At 36.6% G+C, this 25,449-nt stretch overlaps 1 protein-coding gene across 2 annotated transcripts in view; it reads left to right on the plus strand.

Annotated features, from left to right (window-relative positions):
* The window catches only part of Epyc (epiphycan), a 31,878-nt gene that overhangs the window by 2,022 nt on the left and 4,407 nt on the right, over window positions 1-25,449 (plus strand). The window contains exons 2-7 of one of the 2 annotated variants that reach the window (XM_021174501.1): window positions 1,318-1,407; window positions 3,632-3,808; window positions 18,273-18,447; window positions 22,437-22,595; window positions 23,395-23,597; window positions 24,755-24,850. In XM_021174501.1, coding sequence (XP_021030160.1) covers window positions 3,644-3,808; window positions 18,273-18,447; window positions 22,437-22,595; window positions 23,395-23,597; window positions 24,755-24,850 — 798 coding nt within the window. In that variant the 5' untranslated portion in view covers window positions 1,318-1,407; window positions 3,632-3,643. The remainder of the gene's footprint in view (window positions 1-1,317; window positions 1,408-3,631; window positions 3,809-18,272; window positions 18,448-22,436; window positions 22,596-23,394; window positions 23,598-24,754; window positions 24,851-25,449) is intronic. The other variant, XM_021174502.1, reaches the window with a different exon arrangement.

Consider the following 25,449-nt stretch of genomic DNA (forward strand, 5'->3'; position numbering starts at 1 on the left):
TGAATACCTTGGAAGAATAAAGCGTTTATCAAATATTTGACTCAGTGCAGGACATTTCTGCTAAACAGAGCTGGTACATGAAGCAAGAGTTGGCCTTTCAAGCCATATGCAAAAGTTGTTTCCACATGACAGATAAGGAAAATGTCTTCTTGCAAGGTGTCCTCTACTTTCTTCACAAACTTTCTACTATAGTAATTATCACTATTTCCATTCTAAAACAAAATTGGCCCCCAAAAGGAATATACAACAAATTAAGCCAAACAATTAGAAGCAAGTGGAAAATGGAAGTGATGGATTAAGAACAGTTAACATCATAGGTAAAGAAAATTTTAGGGCAGAGAAATTTGGAAAAGTGCTATAAAGAGAAAAGGAATGTCCTGAGAACAGATCTTCATATTCTGCATGTTTGCCAGAACCAAATTGGCTTTCGGAATCCAATACATCTATTTACATGGGTCCCATAGGAAAGATTATTGATGCATAAGAGTCAGGCTTCTAGAAGTCTATAAATTAGAATAGAATTGAACATGCCACTTTTATCTTTCTTTAGGAATTTCATAGTTCTGAAACTAAGGAATAGAAAGCTAACACATATATATTTTTTTCTCCCTGTCTGTAATGAAACTCAATTTTTCAAACCACTTCCCGTAAAAAAAGTTTAAAACATTTCTTTTTTTTTTTTTTTTTTTTTTTTTTTGTGGGGATTTTTTTCTTTTGTAATTTGATTTGTTGGGTTCTGTTAGATAAAAGAGGAAAATGAGCCTTTATAGAACACTCAGATCATATTTATATATTATTTCTAGAAATACTCCTTTTAAAATTGTTCATGCAAAAGGTTCATTGTTCATTGCTATCAAAGCATTCCAGGCAATCAGAATAATTTTGGCTATCTTTTCTTACACAAAGTGAAACAGATAAGTCTTTTGTAACATTTGAGATTTCAGTTGACATTAGTGAAAAGTGAAGAATGTAATTTAAGATGTGTAAAGTGAGGGGAATTATTTCATATTAGACTATTTACTTAAGAAACCCTCACCTACTAACCTCATGTTCATTCCCTTCCTTTCTTAACTGGTGAATTTGTTATAGAAGAGACCTACAAAAACTAGCCTTTTTCTACTTCAATATTTTAAGGTGACATTTTGGCAATTACAGCTAATTAGCATCGCTGCAAGCTTTGTGTACTGTGTAATTTGGATTATTTAGCTTAGCTTGTGTGACTATAAAATAATGCACGGTTTTTAAAGACAGAGAAGCATTCTCCAGGTTAGGTTTTTCAAACAGAAAGTTGAGTGTTACAAATTACACCTCCCACAGACCAGAATTCCTATCCATTGGTCAGGGGCAAATACCAAGGACTCTGTATGCTCAGTCACTCTGTGCGACTTCATCAAGTCGGAGCCAAAGGTAAGTTTTTACACATGCTTTCTTCTTTCTCCCCCTAGTATAACAACTTTTAAAAAAATACTTCAACGTGCTTTATGGTCTCCTGTTGGCTTTGATCGATACAGTGGGTTTGTTTTAATTTTGCTGCTGACCGTACATTGATATTATTCTTGGAAAATAGAAAATTGTGGATTAGCTTAAGAATTAATAACATTGGGCAAAATAGTTAATCTTAATAGTTTTAACAGATGTGAGTAAAATTACAGTGGCTTCCAATATATGCCTTAAATCAATATCTCTTACACTGATCACAGCCTTTCATAGCAGAAAGGCAACATTGATTTATGTTGACTGAAATATTATGCAGAAGGAGAAAATACTGGTCTTTTAGGTGTTTAAAATGTACTGATCATTATATGGCACTTTATATTTTGAATGTCCTTCTGTGGTAGGTATTTTAAAGTTTTAATTAAGTTGATGTTTTCAGGCTATTTTTATATGATGTGAAGCGAACAAAAAACTGAAAAATTCAACTATATTAAATACAAATGTAAATGCATAACCCAAGATGCATCTTTGTAACAAAATGTACATAAATACTCTCAAGAACTTTACTTCACACAGTTGCCTGTCCTTGTCCTGATAGCTTTTCTGGAAAGGCTAACTGCTATTGAACCCTCATATGCAGACATTTGAAATTGCAGAGAGACTATGAAGAGAGAAACAGTATTAGTTAAGTGCACATTTTCTTTGAATGATGGAATTTGTTAGAAATGTACAAGGAAACATTCTTTTCAGATATGGCAATGCTGACACTTTACACTGGAGTATGAGAATGTGGCTCATGGAAGATTTGTGAATTGTGCTGTCCTACTAAGCAAGACTGTTGGTTATTGCTCCTGAGAACTCTAAATCCTCAACCTCTAATGCTCTGTCCAAAGGCAACTTAAATAGAGCCAAATTCATCCAGTGTGAATATTATAAAGGATTTGGAGAAAGCATGGGAGAGGAGCGTAAGGAACTCTGTGCTGATCATGTTCTCAGAAGAATCAAAGATCCTCCTTCTTGTGTGAGCTTCATAAAAACTTGTTTCAAGTAACTGATGGTGCATTTAAGTTTTAAAGTAATAAATCTCCTTCTCCAAGTGTTCAGAGACACTAACATCAGAACTGTCCTTAACTAGAAAATGATCTCCAGAACATAAGATCTTTTCATATTACACATTAAGCAGGAAACTATACTGCTTTGCATGGTGAACAATTGATTATTGGTGAATATTCTCAGTATTACCAATGTAAACACTCAAAAAATAAGCATGAGAAACTGTCTTTTATTTTAAGCTAAACTATAGTCAAAGGAATATGTACCCACAGAACTAAAATACTTGAAACAATTATGCTAAGACTGTATTGGAGTCTTTCCAAAGACTCATATTATAATGAGAAACAAATTATGCTTGCTAAACAATTACAAAAGAAATACTGAGCCACTTGTATATGTGTACAAGTCCCCTTCTAGAGGGAACTGGGCAAATATTGCCTTTCTGACATGTATCCTTGTTGCTTTCTAAGACTACATCTCGGTTATAGATAATTAAAATACTAAGAAGTTAAAGTGACATTTTATATTGTGCTAGAACATTATAAACTACTGCATAAAATATTAATTCTGAAGTATATCAAATTGTACATGCATTCAGTTTTACAGGTCAACAAAGGATCAATAGGAAAAATAGCCTTCATTAATTTGTTTTGGGAAGGAAAACCCTTAGGCTTGGGCACACAAGGAAGAGTTATGCGTGTCAGTAGCATCACTAATGACCTCTCAGTCTCCTCATCTACACAATGGCAAGATCATCAATCTCCATCTTTACCATCATCCTCATCATACATCTGCATCTAGGGCTTCTTAAATGGTACAGAGAGCTCTGATGCTTGAAATCATCTGCTAACAAAAGGCCTTGTGACTCTGTACATTACAAACATTTTACATCCTAACGTTTTTCTCACCATGAATGGCATGATGCATCTTTTACTGTAGTTTGTGTTACAAAAATACGAAGGTGTGTGTGAATGGAACATTTGGCTCCTTGAAATTACCAGTGTACATGTGTTGTTTTTAAACTATGCTACAAAGAAAGAGACCAGCTTGAGTGTCTTGATGTTGACATTGATTAATCATTTCTATTTAGTATAAACTAATTCTAAGCTATTATCAGTTTTGTATTCTACATTTTCTGTTTAAGAAATCTTGAAAGATGGGAATTCTAGCAAGAGTTGCCCTGGGACTTATCATCATTGATGCTGTATTGGCTGCACCAACTACAGAGCTCTTTAACTATGACTCAGAAGTGTATGATGCCATCTTGGAGGACACAGGGACCTTTTATAACTATGAACACATTCCTGACAACCATGTAGAGGTAATGACATCTCATAGTTGAGGCTTTTAAATGCATTGAATGATCATAGATAAAAGCTGCTTTTTATTGTCAAATATTACATTTTTATTTTTTAAAATTTATTTATTTAATCACTTAATTTTTGGCAATAGTCTTTGCTGATAAACATATGTTGGACCTCAATTTCCTATATATATTTGGATACAACATGTGTAAGTTTTTCTATGGGAATGCTGGAACAGTCTTTTGGCTTCCAACAACAACAAAAATAGCATTGTGTGTGTGTGTGTGTGTGTGTGTGTGTGTAGTGAAAAGAAAATTTGAGAAATTTGGTTGTCTATCTCTACCACGTGGGTTTTAGTTACCAAAGTCAGGTAACAACCAAGAGCCTTCCTATGTCTAGCCATCTCGCCATCTCACTAGCCCAAGAAAGCAACAACATCTATTAATTACAACAGGTACATTTTGAAAAAGTAATTAGCAATGCTGAGGAGAATATGAAGAAACATATTTGAGGTAGAAACAAACAATAAGAAAAACAAAAGCCGTCAAAAAAGAGCATTCTTGTTTAGAACTCTGCTGCATACCAAAAGGGAATGTGCATTTGTGAATGGTTAATTTCCTCCCCAGCAGTAAAAGAGGCACTGGCAAGGTTACAGTCCGTTACATAAATCTAAGATGACATGTTTGTAATTAAATGCTGACCTTCCTTACGCTCTCACATAACTAAAGGATACAGGCTAATTCTCATGAGTCAGAAAGCAAACAGACCTTGAAGCATGATTAATATACAACACTGGCAAAAATGTAGATATAAATAAATAAGAGAGAAAATCAGATTAGCCTTAAAGGATCATTGTAAATTCTGAACTCTGTTTCAAGTGTAAATCTTTGAATTGCTACTTTTTATGGCCTTGACTACAAAATATCTAGACAAGATGATATGTTTAATTTGCATAAAACTTAAGATGCCAGAATGTTTGATACAACTCATGCTGCCCTATGAAATAAAAACCAGAGCTCAAAACAAAATATTCACACTTCTCTCCTTTACTCTTAAACCTGACTCTCCCCATATTTTAATCTCAACTTTCTTCTGTTTTTAATAAAGTTTTAGTCTCTTAGCAGTTATCTGCCAAGATAAACATTTTAGCTCAGATATATTTGATTCATTCCATATTTTAAAATAGAAATAAAAGAAGCCAGGGATTAAACATTTAATGATTATCACCAAAGAATTCTGTTTGAGTATTTCTGAGGAGTGGAATAAGAAATTAGTCCATTTCTTTCAGAAGACCCCAATGCACAGTGTAAGAAACACTGTTTAGTTCTGAGTCTTTCAGGTAAGACAGTGAATTTTTTTTCTTGAGATGACACCCTCTACATAAAATTTAAAGCCAGTTATCTCTGTTAGGATCCTGTACATTGTCCCAACTTCCCCAGATATTCTTGGAAGTGAGTGGAATATCTCATGCCGCCCAGTAGTTTAAGAATATGTCTGTATCAAGATGATTTACATACAATCTTTTCTCAATGAACAAACTCCCTTGTGCCCATCATGTAGGAAATGCCCCAGTGCTCGCCTCGTGCTAATATAATATCCCTCATTTGTGACAGGATTTTAGTTTAAAGCAGAACTCATGCTCACTTTATTCCTTGATTAAATTCTGAAAAGCTAGTACTATTTCCATTGAACAGACGCAATTCTAAAGCCAAAGCATTTAGATAACTTGCCAAAGATTTAATGTCAAGGCTACATCTACAAACAACATCATCTTAAAACTACAACACAAGTTCCATCTGAGTGCTAAGAGTTTGTATATTTTTCTCCTTGCTTCCTACACTTTTCTTAAGTATCTGCTCAACTTGATATTGTTTTTAACTGAACTGAATTCCAGATGCTCCAACACCCCTAATAGTACATGAAAAGGATTCACCTATGTTGGTATAAATATGAAGTAGAAGGAAGCTTTGTAGATAGCATTGGCTATAAACTAATTTTTCTACAGAACAATATCCCAGGACTATAAGGAATGACTGGACATAAATATACTACATTGTATGTTTCAGTTCTTGATAACAGCCTAAACACATAAACATATGCACATACTTACATGTGATAGCATATTATGTATACATCATATAGTTAACATATATCTCCTGTATTTAGTTCTTAGAAAAGGTTTTTGTACTTGCCTGGATGATTCGTCAAAAAGCATAGCTTTGAAACTGGTAGTCTTTGTGTGGTTTAACTATTAGATGTTTTCTGTTTCCAGGGTTTAGTTATTAGGTTGTGGGTAGTTCATCTCTCTTATGGTAAAGGGGACTCCAAACTGTCTTAAAGAGACTGCTAGACCACCTGTGAGTGGTATCATGTTCTAGGAATATATCCCATGACCACTGGTGCTGGTGGCATTTCCATTCTTCCTCTGCAGTCTATATGGCTTCACCCAAATAGATTACTTAGTCCTATGTATTTATCTTTTCTTAATTTGACCATGCATGAACCCCAGGTCTTCAATAAGCAGAAGCATTGTACTAGAGAATTCAAGAGAAGGAAGTTATTACAATAGTCGCTGTGAAATGGGGTAGAGAGTGTGTTAATGATGACATATGATGCTTTTATGAAGATATAAATCTTCATGGGTTCTTCATAGGAGGACAGTCTTTCCTGTCTCAGTTATAGGCATTACAACGTTTTTAAAAATTACATTTATTTTATTTTTTTGCAGTCCAGTCATTACCCCCCCCCCAGTCAAACTTCCCACAGTTCCACATCCCATTTCTTTTGCCCCTGTCTCCAAGAGGATGTCCTCAACCTGCATCCAACCTCTACAGGCCTCACCACTCCCTGGTGCCTCAAGTCTCTCCATGGTTTGGTGCATCTTCTCTCACTGAGGCCAGACCAGTCCTCTGCTTTATATGTGTCAGGGGGCTTGAACCTGCAACTGTATACTTCCTGGTTGATGGCTCAGTGTCTGAGAAATCTCAGGTGTCCAGGTTAGTTGAGACTGTTGGTCTTCCTATGGGGTTGCCCTCCCCATCAGCTTCTTCCAGCCTGTCCCTAATTCAACCACAGGGGTCCCCAACTTCAGTTCATTCAGTGGGTATAAGTATCTGCATCTGACTCTTTCAACTGCCTGTTGGGTCTCTAAGAGGACAGCCATGCTAGACTCCTGTCTGTAAGCACACCATAGCATCAGTGATAGAGTCAGGGTTGGAGTCTCCCCCGGTATGGATCCCAAGTTGGGCCAGTCACTGGATCTCCTTTCCTTCAGTCTCTTCTCCATTTTTTTTCCTGAAGTTCTTTTAGACAGGAAAAATTCTGGGTCAGAGTTTGTGACAGTAGGATGGCAGCCCCATCTCTCAACTTGATGCCCTAACTTTCTACTGGAGATGGACTCTACAAGTTCCCTACTTTCTTTACTGTTGGACATTTCATCTAAAGTCCCTCCCTTTGAGTCCTGAGACTCACTTACCTTTCAGGTCTCTGTTACATTGTAAAGGGTCCCCCCACCTCTCATGCCCTGAGGTTGAATATTTCTATTCATTCTGCTATACTTCAGGGCCTTTCTCTTGCCCCACCCACAATACATGATCTCGGTCCCGTTTTCCTCACCCCCTCCCCTCTCCCACTCAGGTCCCTCCCTCCCTCTGCCTCCCATGATTGCTTTCTTCTCCCTCCAAAGTGGGATTGAAACATCCTCACTTGGGCCCTTCTGCTTGTTAACCTTCTTGAGTTCTGTGGATTTTATCCTTGGAATTCTGTACAGTTTTTGCTAATATCTGCTTATTAGTGAGTTCAAATCATGCATGTCCTTTTGGGCTTGAGTTACCTCACTCAGGATATTTTCTAGTTTCATACATTTGCTTGAAAAACTCATGATGTCTTCATTCTTAATAGCCGAATGGTATTCCATTGTGTACATGAACCACATTTTCTGTACCCACTCTTCCCTTGTGGGACATCTGGGTTTTCAGCTTCTGGTTATCACAGATAAGGTTGCTATGAACACAGTGGAGTATGTGCCCCTGTGGTATGATGGGGCATCTTTTGGATATATGCTCAAGAGTCGTATAGCTGAGATCAAGTAGATCTATTTCCAGTTTTCTGAGGAAGCTTCAGATTGATTTCCAGAGGGGTTGTACCAGTTAGCAATCCCACCAACAATGGAGGAGTGCTCCTCTTTCTCCACATCCTTGACAACATGTGCTGTCAGCAGTTTTTGATTAGCCATTCTAATTGGTTCGACTTTGCTCCTTTGTTAAACTATATACCATTCAAATGAGTGTTCCTGTTAGTCTGTTTTGTATGCTTATAATTCTGGAACTAGTTGTTTTTTTTTGTTTTGTTTTGTTTTTGTTTGTTTTGGGGTTTTTGTTTTTGTTTTGTTTTTGTCTTCTTCTTCTTCCTTAGTTTCTCGTAACTTTCCAGCTGCCCTAAGTCCTTGTGTAGATTTTTTTGAAGCATCATTATATATTGCCTTAAAATTGCTGTTTGAATGTCTGAAATGTGAAATCATAAGTAAATACTAAGAACAAAACAACAACAACCAAAAAGAAATACAGGCAAAATTTCCTTCTTGGGAACGATTCCTTTGCTTTTCTTCTTCAGTGCTGAGGACAGTCTTTCTTGTCATAAATTTTTCAATGTGTATTTTGTTTAATGAGCATTTCATGTTTATTTAGCATATGCATTTACTAGATCAGTCTACCTAGTGTGTTTAAATAGAAATTACACATTATTTTTATTTTAATAAAAAGGCAGTGACTTTTCAAGACATAACTCATCTAGTGGTAACAATGACACTGTCTTGTGTCGTTGTAAGTTCCTTCAGTGTTTGGCCTAATAGAATATAGTTTCTCACTGTATCTGCTTTTGTCTTCAGTGTGTTAGGTTGTTTTGGTCAGACTCTGAAGAAATCTACACTGACATAAATATGCAGTACAAAGGGCAAAAAAAATTTAGTATCTGTTTAAAAGAGCTATGGATATTATTTATTGCTAGTCTAGAGCTTCACAGCATTTCTCACTGCAGATATTAATTTTGTTGTAGAATCTGAAACCTCATCAGACTTCCCTTACTCCTTACTATGAGATCCATTGTCTGTCTTGCAGTTGGATGCGTGACTTACTTATACATGGTTTGTTTCTGCCACACATTGGCTTTTTGAAAAGCACTGGTCCGTGAAGTTAGGTGGAACTTTCAAATGTTCATTTTTCCCATTATAGACAAACAAAACACAGTTGATAGCATTACTAAGCAACTCAGAAAAGTCATTAAAACATGGGCAAGCAATGCACAAAAGGAAAATATGCATCTGGATGATTTCGTTCGCACAAAAGCTGCTTCGATTTTTAAATAAATTAAGTCTGAGAATGACATTAAAACTAGTGGGTCTAAATACCACTAGAGATGATGAAACAGTTAGATTCTTTGAAGGAGTGAAATTATCACATTGATGCTGTGGGGATGGAGAAGGCCATGAAAGCAACTGCATTAGCTAACAATGAGAAGGAGAGTCTTCTTCTTCTGTCATTAGAATAGTGTGCCACTCAATGATCTAAGGACAGATGCTTAGGTGCTGAGACCCCAGACACAGCCTTTAGAAGAGTCAAAGTAATTATGGGCTCTTTATAGAAATGAAATTTCATTTTAGACAGCAAAAATACATTAGATTGTCAAAATAAAAATAGATCACAGCTTTCCTTTTTATCTAATATACTTTAATTGAGATACAATTACATCATTTCCCTCTTTCCCATCCTCTCTCCAACCACTGCAGAGTTGTTATTTCACAGTTTCTCCTCAAATTACACTTTTTCTTCTACTATTGTTGTTATAAACAGATGCACAAATATGTAAATGCAGCCTGCCAAGTCCTGTTTTTTTTTTGTTTTTTGTTTTTTTTTTTTGGTGTTTGTGTGGATATGGTTTCTGTGCATATAATTTCAGGGCTGATCACTTCATATTAGATAATGAGTTAGGTGGCTCAACCTTAGAAAGGGTGAATTTCAATCATCTCAACATTACTTGTCTGTAGCTCTTTGTCTAGGAATATTTTGTATTAAAATATTCTTAATCTTTTCTGAGAAAAATACTTAAATTATCATTATTATTACTATTCATTTCTTTGGGTAACAAAATATATGTTGTGACTTAATCTTTATGTTTCATTACTACTGCCACATTTGGGCCAAGTTTACAGTGCACGTGAACATTTCAAACATGAGGATTCCACATGCAATGTGTTTCTATTGAAAGAGAGATTCTAACACATCACCCTAAGTTAAACATTCTTTTGTAGGTTCCATGAAAAATACAAGTGAACCTGCCTCTTCCCTGAAGTGCCTCGAGTTGAAGGGGCAGGAGAGAGTTTTACTGATGAGTGTTCAGTGGGTTAATCTGATCAATTTCTCCAAAATTGTTTTATAGAGAGTTTTGAATCATCTAATTCTTATTTTTAAGATGTAACAAAACTGTAGACATGACATTTCAAGAAATACCATAATCCTGGTGTTTCCATGGGAAAATATATTGATAAACATTGTCAATCATTTCCTTGTGTTTATCTCACATTTTCATGAGGCTATACACATAAATTAATTCAGACTACTCATGAAAATAAGATATTATTGGGTTGACATAATAGTAGTAACTGAAGACGAGAGTTTCACTCAAAGTTATTTACCTAGTAAGTTTCAGAGTGACATTTAAGCTGGATTCTTTCCTTGCGCAGGCAAGAATACATTGGCAGTAACTACCTCTGTTACTTTTTAGCTTGATCTCTAATCTTGAGCTCTTTTAACTATGCCCAGATTGTGCTTTATTTTCTATGAAATTAAGTCATTAAAAAAATAACAGCTTTCAAGCGATTATGATTGGCACAGCATCACAATGTGAGTCTTAGCTGTCAATGTTGCTAAAAGCACAGCAGAGGAGAATATGTACCTTTCTGACTTGAAGTCAGCTCACGGAAATGCAAAGAAGGGATTGCCACACACTTCTGTCTGACTTGTTCCAAGGTACATAGAGGAAAGTGCAGTTTTTACTGTCAGGTATTCAGACTCACTAGTTTTAAATAATTAATATAGATTACTTGAATAAATTTGAGCACCATGCTCAGGTTTAAAGTAGAATTCCATAGTGCCAAACTTATCTGCACGCCAGAGTGTCAGGTTCATCTGAATACATCATTAACAGCCCAGGCTGAAAGCTCGGGGCCTTTTAACACTGAGGAATTCAGTTGTTGATATAACAGTTATTGAGTCTTGCCAAAAGTTATTTGCTCAACTAGGAGATATATTTTGGGAGACAGGTAAATTCAGGGATCCATTTTCATCAGTACAATCCTTAGTGTTTGAATAAATCTGCAAGTGACATTTATTTTTGAGCACTTTTTCTAAGACTGAGCAGAAGGGAAATCTGTAAAGTAAATTTGATCTGCTGAAGACCAAGGCTTACCGGTTAGGAACTGGTTGATAAAGTGGTAAGGCAATGTCAATAACTACATGGATACATGGTTTTGTTTTTGAATCTATTATTCCCAGGGAGGGTAAAGAGAAAATGTATACTTTAAAAGTGGCAGGAGATGCAATCCACTATGAACCCATTTCTGTACCAGGAGGCATTCTGTCACCATGTGCAACAACAGCAGTCAGATTGCCTAGCAACCGGGTGCATGCTTGCAGTACCAATTTTCTGACCTTAGTCAAGACTTTACATCTGTCTCAGTCTCTGTTTCTCGTATATCTTGTGATGACTGGGTAAAATGAACATGTTAATTGTTTAAGGAAGAGTCTTAGGCATAAAGGACATCTAATAAATGCAGTTATTATTCAAAGAAAATCTAATGAAGCTTCTAAGAACAAGGTCATGGTCATGACAAATTCCTCACAGGAAGGATGGGCCTTGAGTAACAGTGAGTGCTAAACTCCACTGTGCCTAGATTTATATCTGAGCAGATACTGATGAGATCACCTCTTTCTGTTCCTCGAGACTTAGAGTATAGTAGTCTTATAAATGTACAATTTAAATACTCCAGAGGAAAGGAAACTATATTGGTGTGTTGCAGTAGTGAAATACCAATTTTTATGATTCTATACACAAAATGCACATGCTGATAAATTTCCCATTCATTTAAGATCATCATGAATCTGATCAGCATCTCAGGTCATTTACATAAATAAATGTAATGAAAGATGTCTCAGCAGCGTAAGAGTGTGTGTCCTTCTTGCAGTAGCTCTGAGTTCCGTTCCCAGAACTCACTTCAGGAACCTCACAACCACCCGTAACTCCAGCTTCAGAGGTATGTGTTGTATCTGGTTTCCTGAGGCACCAGAACTCATACGAAAAGATCCACACAAAGACACACACTGAAACGACTGGAAAGACCTGTGTGCCCCCCAAAGAATCAAAAAACTGTGGTTAAGTTTCTAGTAACCCCATTCAAGGCCATTGTAATGAACTTTGGAAACTCATATCCCTGGTAGAGCAATTTCTCCTGTCTCCCTTCTTTGTGGCACACAGTGTGGCAGTCTCAAGCATCGGTATTTGTTTGAAGGTCATTTTACTTCCTGCAGATGCATCGAGTTTACATTCCCATTTTTCCACCCCAACCCTGTATTTATTATACTTGATGCTGGACTAAGTGTGTATTCTATCAAATGAAATACTCTTGGATGACATGAAGCCCTTTTCTAATAGGCTCTCAAGGATAAATACCCGTGAGGAACATGCCCAGTTCCTTCTCCCTTGCATCCTTCCATGAAACTTATGCAGTGTGGCTTCTGGGAGACTTTTCTAGTGACTTGCACTTCCTCTTGTCTTAGTTGAGGAACCAACCTTAGCACTTTCTTCAATGGAGGCTGCTATAGATATTCCATAAAACTTTTGTTGAGTAGTGAAAACCAAACTCTCTCCCTCAGCCTTTCAACTGCCCAGGATTGAATGAACCTTCCTGTCTGTTATACCCTGTTCCATACAAGAAAATGCTTCCCTGGTTCAGGGATTCTCTGGTTTTGTTAGGCATTTGAGATTTTGTCTCTGTCTCTGTCCCTGGTGTGTTTGTGTGTTTGTGTGTGTATGTGTGTGTGCGTTTGTGTGTGTGTGAACATGGATGCACACATGGGGAGGTCAGAGGACTAACTGGGGTATCAACTCTGACTTTCTACTTTGATTAAGACAGGGTCTCCTTTTTGTTTTTGCTTTTTCTACAGCAGATAATGGGCTTAGCTGGTTCCAGGACATCTCATAGTATAAGCTCTAAGATTAGAGATGCTCCGAAATATCTAGTTTTTATGTGGGCTTTTGAAATTCAAACTTGGATATCTGACTTGTATAGTAAGTGCTTTACTAACGAACCTATCTGGTCAGACCTGAGTTACTTTTATAGGTTTAAAATTGTCCAGCGTCAAATACACACTCACAATACTGAAATCAGTGTGTGTGTGTGTGTGTGTGTGTGTGTGTGTGTGTGTGTTGGCAAATGTATTCAGGTTACACGTTGAGGTACTTTTCCTGCCCCCCCCCAAGGCCATTTATTACATGTTATTTTCAAGTCTACTTACATTGTATTTTTAAATTATTTTCATATATAATCATTTTCTCCTTCGAGAGTGTAAATAGACTATAATCATATCCATCCCTTATTTTCCTCCCTCAAACTCCACCTCTATCCTTCCTCCAAACACATCCTCTTTCCTCCCTTTATGTCTTCGTTTGGATAATAAGTATATCTAATCTGTGATGTCCATATCGGTGGCCACACCCGAAAAGAAAAATGATTCTTCTCTCCCAGCAGCTAGCAACTGCTCACAACTGCCTATAAATGGTAGAGGTCAGAGATCAGTCACCTGTGTTGGGAAACACAACTTGGGCAAGGTCTGAAAGGTGGTAGCCATATCATGTCCAGAAGACAGCATATCACAACACTCCCATGCCCTAGATCTTTCCACTCCCTCACAACATTTCCTGAGCCTTAACTGAGGGGCAGTGATAAACAAGACTCATTTATAACTGAGCACGCAGTCTCCTGTTCTAAGTACTTTGACCATATATGCATCTTTCCATTACCTACTTCCCATCATAAAGGAAGCTTTTCTGATGAACTTCAACAGGATCCCACACCCGTTATAAATGTAAATATTTAGAACGTAAATTGACAGCATGAACACTTAGGTAACTTAAAAAAATAAACCAAATTTTACTCTAAACTCTATGACCTGCTTGGCACAGCCTTTCAAAAGAATTAACATACCAAATCATGAGACTTCCTGTGGAGCATTCTTCTACAAGAATACTGTTGGTTACCTCATAGTAGGTCTGCCACTACTGCATCAAAGGGCACATATTTTCCTGGCAGGTTTGATGTTGTGGTTTACTGGGTCCAGGACAAGGTGAAATTACAGCAGTCTTTCCCCCTCAGCAGCCTACGTAGCAGCTTTCTGTGCAATGAAAAGTAGCCAGGGGGGAGAACATTTTCCAAGCTGTCTTGGCAGATAGTGGGACAGGGGAGGATGTGTTTTGTTCTCAGCAAGTCAGCAAGCAGGCCTTCCTGTGTAGCTTTGGTGGGAAACTAAGGACCATAGGAATGGCCTCTGTTGTTTTGCAGACCTCTGGGGTCTTACTTGTGCAGGTAGGCTATGCTTTGCACTGTGGTTTTAATTTAGTGACCCATGTCTTCTGAAAGTGCAGCACCATGAATGTAGGACACCTCCATTCAAGCACTTCTTTATAAAACCTGGTATTCTGAAATGAATTTACTAATTAGTGGGCTTTCATAAGGCTCGTCTTACATCCCTGGTGTGCATTAGCCCACCAACTAAGTCTTTGACTTCTTATCTTTCTACCTCACCCTTAGTGAATTCTTTAAGCCTCAGTTTTATATCACAGGTAATATAGTGTCCCTAAAAATATATTTATATTGTCTCCGGTGGTAGGACACTTCATTATGGCATTTTCTTAATCCCGTCCCTTTGACACTCTTGTGTCCTCTTTGCCTCTTCAGTTCTCCTAGTATTATGTTGTAGAATGCAGAGCGAGACTTTCTTCTGTTTTTCATTACATCTTTTCAGATTTATTCTTTCACTTTTTATTCTATTTTCTTTTTTAATTCTCCCATGCATTACATCTCTACCCCGGTTTCCCCTCCCTCCATTCCTTTCAGTCCCTCTGTTCAGATGGTAGTTGTATCTTTAGTTTTTCTTTCTTTCTTTTTTGGTAATGCTTTAAAAGAAAGATGTCTGTATTGGAGGGACTCTATCCAGGAAAACAACCTAGGAGAAATGTGGGGTCCATTTCACAGAACATTCATTTTTCATATTATCCCCCATAATTAAACCAAATAAATCACACAGTTTTACAAATATTAATGCAATTGCATGAATCAGTCAGATATGTCTTCTCAAGATAAACCTATACTGGGTCCAAATAATTTTAGCAAAAGATTATCATTTACAATAGCACAGCCTCCTTTTATAACGAGGTTCTTCTATATAGAAACAGTATTGCTAATGACCAGAATTGCAAATCTTAAATATTTTCTAAGATTATTCTTATCAACATGAACAATTTGTACAAATCTCCACACTCTTTGATATAAAAATATGGTAATGCATTTAGCTTTTTGAGAAGTTTTCTTCAGGGAGCAGACACTTAGAAACTCCCATTAGTGTCTCATCGGTCCATCGCTCTGAGACAGCAGTGTCTGTTAAGGTGAACACCTAGCATCCAACCCAGCAGTGCAGGGTACTGACAGTGAACAACTCTGGCGATATCCTCATTTACCTGGGAGTTTCCTCTCCCCTCTCCCATGGCAATAGCGGCTGAGTTCTCCCAAACCCTTGATGTTGTGTCTTAGCTATGTCATATCTGGAATCTCCTCTTTTGTAGAAGTAAAATATACTCCTAAACACAGTCTACCATGACCAATATTGTAGTTCAAGGTTAGGAAACAAGGTATTAGGGAGATACAAGTTCCTGCAGAGCCAAAATTAAACAATTTAACAAAAACTGATATAGCTTGTGCTGCTGCTGTCCAGCACTGGGTTATTATCTTCACATGCAGTGATTATGTTTTAGAATATTTGTAAAGCTTGGAGAGATATAATGCACAAATTATAAAGTAAAGTCACAGAAAGCAAATCTGAATTAATAAAGAGGTAAAGGAAAAAGAATAGAGAACGAATATGAAATAATCAATAAATATTTACATCAAAGACTCAATTGTACTTTCCTGAGAGTGATACCAATTATAGCTGAAGAGTATTTGGGAGGTTCTGTCCGTAGATCCACAGTTAAGTTTCTGAAGCATAAGGAGACAAAGTCCATCATTCTGACAGACAGGTGTTCACAATTCCCTGGCTTCGCTTTTTAAAAATGAATTGCTTCTGACTTCATATTGCAGTTTGAAGACTGTTAGAAGAAGGGAAAAGATGAGAGCCCAAACAACTTTTATTTAGTCGTCAGAATAAATGTGTCTACTGTGCAGAGGATTCTCCAGGCACAGCATAATGGGGTTAGAGTTGTGCAGTTTTGCTGAAATGAGGACTCACTGCCTTTCCTTGCTTTAAAGGTTGCTCTTTTTATTTGCAAGCAAGCATGAACAAAGCACCAAAAAGCTGCTTGGCCTCATTACATCGGATGACAAACGAGACCTTACAGTTTTACATCAGATCAGTGGAAAAACAATTATCTGGGGGAGGGGGGGAGATGTGCAAACATTTTCCTACAGAGTTAAAGATTCAAGGCAATGTGTCTGGAATGTGTTCCTCCCTTCAAGAGGCCCCTCCATTCCATGAAACATCTGTCTCAATTTCCGCTCTTCCTGGAGCCCACTTTTCGTCTCTGCAAAGCCATTCCACCGAAGCTGCTTCACTATGACTGCACTGATGGGAACCGTGTGTCTTTCTGTAGATGCACCTCAGCTTCTCAGCTGGATATTTCTGGCCAGGATTTGAGCATCCTTGGATGCCTCCTGCAATATTAAGCAATCTGCTCTTAGATTTGTGTTTGAAAGCAGGCATCCACACATTCACAATGTCTTTGCACAAAATCCTTATGGTTATGTGCATATACGAATTAAATGCATCTTGGACAAGGATGTTTAAAGAATATATTCCATAAGTTTTATAAATTGCTTATGAGGCTTCAACCTAAAAGTACAAAGATAGAGGCATAATTCAGTTACTATCTAATAGGCCTGGGTATGAAATCAACATGTAGGGTAGAAAGGGGCTAAATGGAGAACCTAGGAAAACATTCTTTAAATTTATATTATTTTTATTAGTAATTAAATGTACTCAAGTCTATCAAAAGTGTAAAAATATGTCTCTTTAAAAATCACATAGTTATTATAAGACAAGCAGTAAATAACTAATCTAATTTATATCTCTGTTTTTGAAATTTCCATCCAGATAATAAGTAACAGAAATAATTTGCGCCGTTTTGCTTTTTTAATGAGTGTGAATTAATGCAGATGGGTGCACGCTGGTGTGATCAATCAAGAACATGAGGTTTCTCGTGATATCGTGGGAACCGCAGACAAGAGGAGTGGAGTCAGAGTGTTGCTGCTCCAAATGTTTTTATCAGATCTCCATCTGAGGCTTACAAGGTTATGGAGAAGAAATAGAAAGAATAGAAATAGAAAGGAATAAACCCTAGCATAAGGGAAGGGAACTGAAAATAAGTGATTTTAAAGCTCTTATAAATAATAACTCATACCAGAAAAGATGTAAGGCAAAAAGAAAGGGAAATTTGAGAAAGTATTCTGAAAAATTTCAGGTTTGTGTGTGTGTGTGTGTGTGTTTCCATTTTAAATGACTCCTATTGCCAGAGTTCTCAAAGATGACAATTTTAATATAATCAGATGTTGTTGCAGTATTTAGTATCCATGTGGAAATATCTATAACAAAATGCATCCATAATCAATTACATAGTTTTCACGCCACTATATATTTTGCCAAAGTTGGAAGATTAATTTCCAATAAAAGGCCATTGAGGGTACCACAAAACAGGAAGTAAAGATTTGATTTTCAGAAGTAAAAATCTAAAGGAAGAAAATATTAGTATCTCAATAGTTATCACCAAGGGATGGTGAGAGTGAACTGGGCTCACGTGTGAACGGGAATCTTGTGAATTTTGTTTTGCATAAGTTTGATTAAAATGAATCTAACAACTATGTTGTTATAAAGCTGTATCATTAAAAAAATAAGAGTGAGATTATTTACACCTGCCAAGTGAAAAAACTGTATGAAGCCCAAAGAAATAGCAACAAACGGGGGCATTGAAACCAGTTCCTAAGATTTAAGAAACAAACTTTAGAAAACAGTAATTGTATTTCTGAGAAACGTCGATGGGGTGAGGCCCACTGTGTTGATTGTAAGAACAGTAGTGACATCTTGTGGCCCAGATGGATACATTTTACATTTGTACTATGGGCATGGAGGGTGATTGAGGTTACCTTGAAATTCTGTTTGTTTTCAGACTGAGAAAGTGTCTGAGAGGCTTTCTGGGAACAGAGAGCTCCTGACCCCAGGCCCACAGCTAGGGGACAACCAGGATGAAGACAAGGATGAAGAATCTACTCCCAGGCTGATCGATGGTTCTTCCCCACAGGAGCCAGAATTCCCGGGGCTTCTGGGTCCACACACCAACGAAGGTCAAATAAGTTATTACTCAATTATAACCAAATACATATTGTCACTTCTCAAAACTATCAAGTTTTAAGTCACTCCTCGAGGAGTCTGTCTTGCATTGCAAAAGAAGTCATGAACTCTAAGGGAGAAATTAAGGGTGTTGCATTGCTAAGTAGTCATGTTGTCCATCAGTCTTGTAAATATGTATGCTTTTATCCATAGGTTGTTGCTGTTTCCAACCTTGGTCTGAGAAGTGTCTTATTAGAGTCTACTTCTGAGAGTAGACTCATTTTGTACAGAATGCTGATCATAAGCACCTGCGAGTGCTCAGCCATAGATGGGACATCTACACTAATGCTCACCCACCACACCAAAGGGCTCAGAAAAGATCTTGAAATAGGGAACTCAAAGCCATAGGTCTAGAAGGATGGGAGGGATGTTGCACCCGTAAACCTTACAACCATTCTAGTTACTAACACTAGATCAAGAGAGTTAAAACTCTAGCATGGGTGACAGAAGATCTCCAAAAACTCCACATCTACTAGGGAGGGAGCAATTAGCTTCCCAGTCCCTCAAGGGATACATTTGCAATTGTGTATGCATGGGTTGTACTAACTCAACTCAGTGGGTCAAAATAAATAAAAATAAATGAGGGCATATGAAGCTGGGGGGCAGATGAGATGGAAGATACTGAGGGAGTTATAGAGAGTAAGGGGTGTGCTTGATGAGGATACATGTATAAGTCTATGAAACCTTCAAAGAAGAAACAAACTTAAAATTAAACAATCTTGCCAATTTTCAACTCCACTCCAAAAGGGAAGTAAATAAGCCAAAGACAAAAGAGTCAAGAATGTTGGAATACACTTTGAGTCATGGAGTTACTCCTGCATTTTGTCCTCAGACATAAGACAGATTTTATTATAATGCATCTTTGTCCTGCTGGAAAGAATCAAATAACCAAAGACTCAGGATGGAATTACTTGCCTGGCATCATTACTTGGGCCGTGTATTTCCAGGGCCCAGCACTGGATGAACTGATGGAAAGTCATCCTCTGAGATCAGTGCAGCCCAGTGTAGACCTGTAAGACATAGTGGATGCTGATTAGAATAAGGGCAACATGTTGTGCTGACTGGGTATTGGCTGTCTGTGGGCCACCAGAACAGCACACTGCAGCCTTCTTTCACCCCTTATAGTCTTTCTAGGGTGTTAATAATACTTAATTTTGCCCTTCAATAAGGAAGTCTTAATTTGCAAAGGGTAGTGATTTGTGGTTGAAAACCAATTTATTAAGATTCTAGACTCTATTTGTAGGAAAATATTGCTCCTCTTCCCTACATCTCTCCATCCCAGAAGATAAGTCTCTAGAACTTACTTATCCTATATAAACACTTATTTATGTCAGTTCCCCTTCTACATTCCCCTGTGCCCTGGCAAACATTATCCAACTCACTATCTAAATTTTCAAGTATTACAATTGAATTGTAAAGTCTCATCCTTGCTATCCAGTCATTGACAGTGATTTATGTCAACTCTTGGCAAAACTACAAACCTTTAGAGTAGGAAACTCCTTGATAAACAAGAAAAAGAAATGCCAGTATAGTCTAAAGGTGTGCAAAATCATTGAAATGAATGAGTATAGAGTGCAGACGCACATACAAACTATTAAGTTAATTTCTTTAAGGAATACCTCATGTTTTTTCCATGTAGTTAAATTTCTATGTAATAGAAAGCCACAAACAGAACCAAGAAGACACATGGACAAGTTTATGAAATATCAGTTTCCCAGATAGAGAAGGCAGCCACATAGGAAAACGAAATGTACCTAAAGCAGTAAGAACAAGGAGGAATTTCAGTCATTTTCCTCTCTGTTTCATCCGTTCAAATCTACCTTTGCCCCCTTGCCTTCTCTCAAATCTGTGGCTTTCAGATGGGCCAGAAGAAACAAAAACATAATACTCAATCTTGTATTTATTTGCTTTTTAAAGAATTCTATTCATGATCACTATAGTTATATAATGTTCATGATTCACTCTCTTCTCTGCAACTCCTCCTACGTCTCCTCCCATTTATTTTTCTTTAAAAATTATTGACTAACATAAACACAAGTATGTATAACTGCTGGTATGTATGTATATATCTCCCTAAGTCCATCTAATGTTGCTCACTAGTGTTTGGAATTGACCACTTAGGGATGGTGAACCTGCCTGGGAGCTTGTCCCTGAAGGAAATTGTTTTCCCCTTTCTTGGCAGCCATTGACTAACTATAGTTCTTGTTCTAGGAGTAAGAGGTTACAACAGTTCTCACATCCACATTGATATGTCAGCTAGTGTTGTCATTATGCATGTCTTGATTGGATAACCCTGTTGTCGAGATTTCATAGCTATAGCTTCCCTGTCTTCTCTAAAAGAACTTCTATAGCAGCAGGTTTCTCACTCCTTTAGGTCTTATAAATCTTTTCATACTCTCTTTAATGTTACTGCTTGAGAAATAAATGTAGGAACTACATTGTAGATGTATCCATTGTAGCTGGGTATTTCACAGTCTATGCATTTTGACCAGTTGTGGATCGCCATAATATTCTTGGTCTATTATAAAGAGAATCTTCTTTGATGGTGAGACTTACTCTTATCTGTGGATACAAAAATAGGTACTTAGAAATATAGATAGAAATGTATTGCTTTAAGATATTAGCTTTAGTAGGCTCTCTTCTAGTGTCTTATCAGTTCCAGAGTCATGGATAGTTGGCTAGGTTCACTAGCCATCTGTCCTGTCTGTGCACAGGATCACGATCTTCCCCCTCCATGCCTTCTCCATTCTCCCAAGCCTAGCCCTGTTTGCATAACTTGGGCACAGTCCCTGTAGTATTTGTAATCAAGTCTGGGTTCAAAAAATTTTGAGAGAATAACAACAAATGGATATTTTCTTACTTTTATTACTAAGAGAAAACTGAGGGTATAATGAAGTGAAAATATAGATTACATTTTAATTTCCAGAAAAGAAGCATACATTCACAAATGTTTAACAGCTTGGAAAATGTTAGAGCATTAAAATTCAAAACTTTCTTTTACCAAATTAATCAAATTCAAATAGTCACAATCCATGAATACTAAAACCTAAATAAATCAGAGTCCAAGTGAATGTGTATAAATTATTCTGGGCAATTAATGCTAAAATATAAGATTAACACTATACAAAATCAAACATCCTCATTTAAAATTTATCATTGGAAATAGTGAAATTATAAATACTAGAGAACATATCAAAGATTAAATACCTTGCAGATTCCGTACTGCCAAGCCTCCCAACTCCCATCTTTCAATTTTAGTGAAAGGTCTTTGGTGAACGTTCCTGTATTTTTCTTGAAAATTTCACTTTTGTTATTTTTCTTATTCTCCATATGTATTACAAGTTGGCATTAGCGACCTCAGAGATTCCCTTTCATGATTCTCCATTGAAGCCAAATCCCATTGGACTTACATTAATATTATATATCAAGATATGTATCTGTGTGATTGCCACTCATCTTACATAGTAGATCACTAAACAAAGCTCTGCATATTTTGCCAATGTTTCAGTAGCCATTCTGTCATTCAGACCATCATGTCATTTATATGATATATATGTATCGAAGGAATAAATACTAATTTGTATGATCTCTTAAAACACATTTTTCAATGTAGTGTTTAAATATTGAGTCACACGTATAATGAATACGTGGTAATTTAACTTTATAAAAGATGTAATCTCAATATTTATGTTTTGAATTTATGTTACCTTTACATTAGCTGTAAAAGTGACAGTCATAATATATCCATGAAGATAATTTTACAAGCAATGTGGTAGAGGCTCTAAATTATTGACTTTAATGTACTACTACCTAAGACTGCTTTGAAAATATGTGAAATACCTCAGAAAGGTCTGAAAGATATTTTAGTCTTGTATATTAAACAATCAGAACCACATTTTCCTTAGAATTCTTTCAATGACACATAACCATTTTTCTGTTTCAGACTTTCCAACTTGTCTTCTGTGTACTTGTATAAGTACTACTGTATACTGTGATGACCATGAGCTGGACGCCATTCCTCCACTGCCCAAGAAGACTACATATTTCTATTCACGTTTTAACAGAATTAAAAAGATCAACAAAAATGACTTTGCAAGCTTAAGTATGGACATAAATATTTGTCTTTCCTTTTAGATCTCCCTGAATTTTTAATCATGTGAAATGTTGGTACTTAGAATGAAATTTTTATTCAAAAGAGCTAAAAATTACTTTCTTTTACATAAATAGTTGGAATTATGTTTTAATCATGGTAAGATGGAAGAACACATAGTAGCCAATGGGAAATTCTATAATTGTTATTTTCAAACTATTTTTACTAAGTTTAATTATAAATTGATTATTTTATAAGCTAAAACTAATTTTCATATTATAATTTTCAGTGCATTGCCATGGTATTAAATTAGCAAGTTTTCTGGGCTTCTTTGATGTGTTTGCATTGAAGCATAGTTGATTTATGACTGAAGCATATATACTTAAATTCTACTTTAGAACAGTTGCCTTCTTAGAAGAATTTTAGTAGTCATCTTGATGAAGCATTTCAACAATTTAAACATTTCTTTTTAATGTTTATGTCTTGGACCATCAGAAAAAAATGTAGCACTTTTTTTCCCCTGAGGAAACACTTTAAAGTGTAAATTACAGACAACGATTATGAAAACTGTAAAGAAAATAACAGCTATTCAAAATAAAATATCACTGTTGATGTAGTAAAATGGTAATTTGCTCTAGAAATATGAACACAGATCTCATTTGAAAAGCACTTTCATGAGCTAAGTATTTTATTACAGGTCCAATACAGGTTAATATTCATATTTATATTTGTGAAATGTACTTACTCATGTTTTGTTTGAGTCAACCATATTCAAGAATGTTTTGCTAATACCATATCCCTTTTCTTCTAGATGATTTAAAAAGGATCGATCTGACATCAAATTTAATATCAGAGATTGATGAAGATGCATTCCGAAAGCTGCCTCGCCTCCAAGAGCTGGTTCTGCGTGACAATAAGATAAAGCAGCTTCCAGAATTGCCAAACACTTTGACATTTATTGATATCAGCAGCAATAGACTTGGAAGAAAAGGCATTAAACAAGAAGCTTTTAAAGTAAGTTTTTCATGCCACATGCATATGGAAGCTCTCAGTTTCCCTTTGCTCTTGGTCATGGCCTAGCCCTTGCTCATCTCTAAAGAAAATTTCATGGAATGGCCTCTTTACCTTCTAAAACAAGCTCCTCTGCACTACCTATGGAAACTGAAAATAAGGTATATTTTGGTTCATTCTGAGAGTGGTCATGCCCTATGAACGTAAGGCAGGGCTCGAATTAGAAGTCGGTGGCCCTTAGACACATGTTTGCAAAAAGTTCCAGGAAGACAAGAAGGGAAATTTAGCTTTCCATAGAACTCTGCCCATGGGGAGATATCAAGTTAGGTGATTAGGGAGGAAGGAGGTATTGCTTTGAGGACAGAAGAACATAGAGTCTAGATTGAGTTATCCTTTGGGAATTTGTTTTGTAAGTGAAGAAAACAAGTCTGGATTTGTAAGCCCTGCTTAGAACAATGGCTGTTGCCAGAGAACAATAGCTAAATAGCTTTCTTATGCAACCCTCATCCCATACAAACTCTCTTCTAAATATGGGGTGAATGGTAAGTTTTTACTTGGTCTTTGAAAGGAAGAGTATTGTTCTCAGGGAGCTGGTGTTAGAAAGTGTGAACTTCTGAAGACTTAAATATCCTGTTAATGGTGGCTGAGTTTTGGGCATCTCATCCTACACACTGGCAAGTGTTGAAATGAGCGGACATCATGGAGATGAGTCACCCCTTCGCTGGGGAGTTTGGCTAGTGTACACCAGCTATTGTCTAAACGTTTTCTGTCTTGCCATACTCCAATTTTCCTCACTAAGCATTTCATCATTGGGTAAAAGAAATTTTCATTTTTTCCAAACGGATAAAATAAAAGAATGTATAAAGAATGAATATATATATATATATATATATACATATCCTCCAGGATCTAATTTTAAAACATATTCAGTGGAAAACAGCTGCCTCATATAAACTGAGAAATTATGTAGAACGCAAGAGGTTTTTTTCTATACAACTAAAACATAATTTTCGTTTCCATAAAACAATATGCTTACAGCCAAATATTCCAAAATTGGTAGAATTGTCTAGTAATTTAGAAACCAGGATCCTGATAGGGACATGTTAGTTTAAATTCACTGCATAGAGAAGAAAGTCAGTCTTCTATATGGTTGTTTACAGGATATGTATGATCTCCACCATCTCTATATCACTGATAACAGCTTGGACCACATCCCTCTACCACTCCCAGAAAGTCTGCGGGCTCTACACCTCCAGGTAGGTCTCATCCTAAACTGAGCCTGAAAATCCCAGGATGAAGGGAAATAGAAGCAAGCCAGGCCTAACAAATTCATCCATCATGACCTACTGATATATGTATCAATTTTCCTGCTTCTGTGTCTTTACCAGTCATTCCTTCAGCTAATAAAGCATTTGTATCTCCTAGGTACTAGCTCTTCTATTGCATTGATGGTAGCAATCAGGTGTTATTTTGATTCTTTTAGAAATAAAATTTAGATAGCAAAGATTTTTCTTTAAATTGAAAGTTTCATCCAGTGGAGACATACACAAGGTTCATAAAGGGATGGCAAAAATCTAGCTTGCTTTATAGTTCTAAGAAAAAAAACTTTTCAGGTTTAGTTTTATTTTTAATATCAGGTTTTATAATAAAGTTCAGTCCAAAGGCATCCACATGTCCTGACAAAATGACAAGTCATAATTTCTTCAGTCAAAGAAAATTCCATTTTTTCATTTTATCTTTTGTTAAAAACAAACAAAACTATTATAAATAAGGCTGCTATGAACATAGTGGAGCATGTGTCCTTCTTACCGGTTGGAACATCTTCTGGATATATGCCCAGGAGAGGTATTGCTGG

This window comes from Mus caroli, chromosome 10 (genome assembly GCF_900094665.2).
Source record: "Mus caroli chromosome 10, CAROLI_EIJ_v1.1, whole genome shotgun sequence".
NCBI classification, from domain to species: Eukaryota; Metazoa; Chordata; class Mammalia; order Rodentia; family Muridae; genus Mus; species Mus caroli.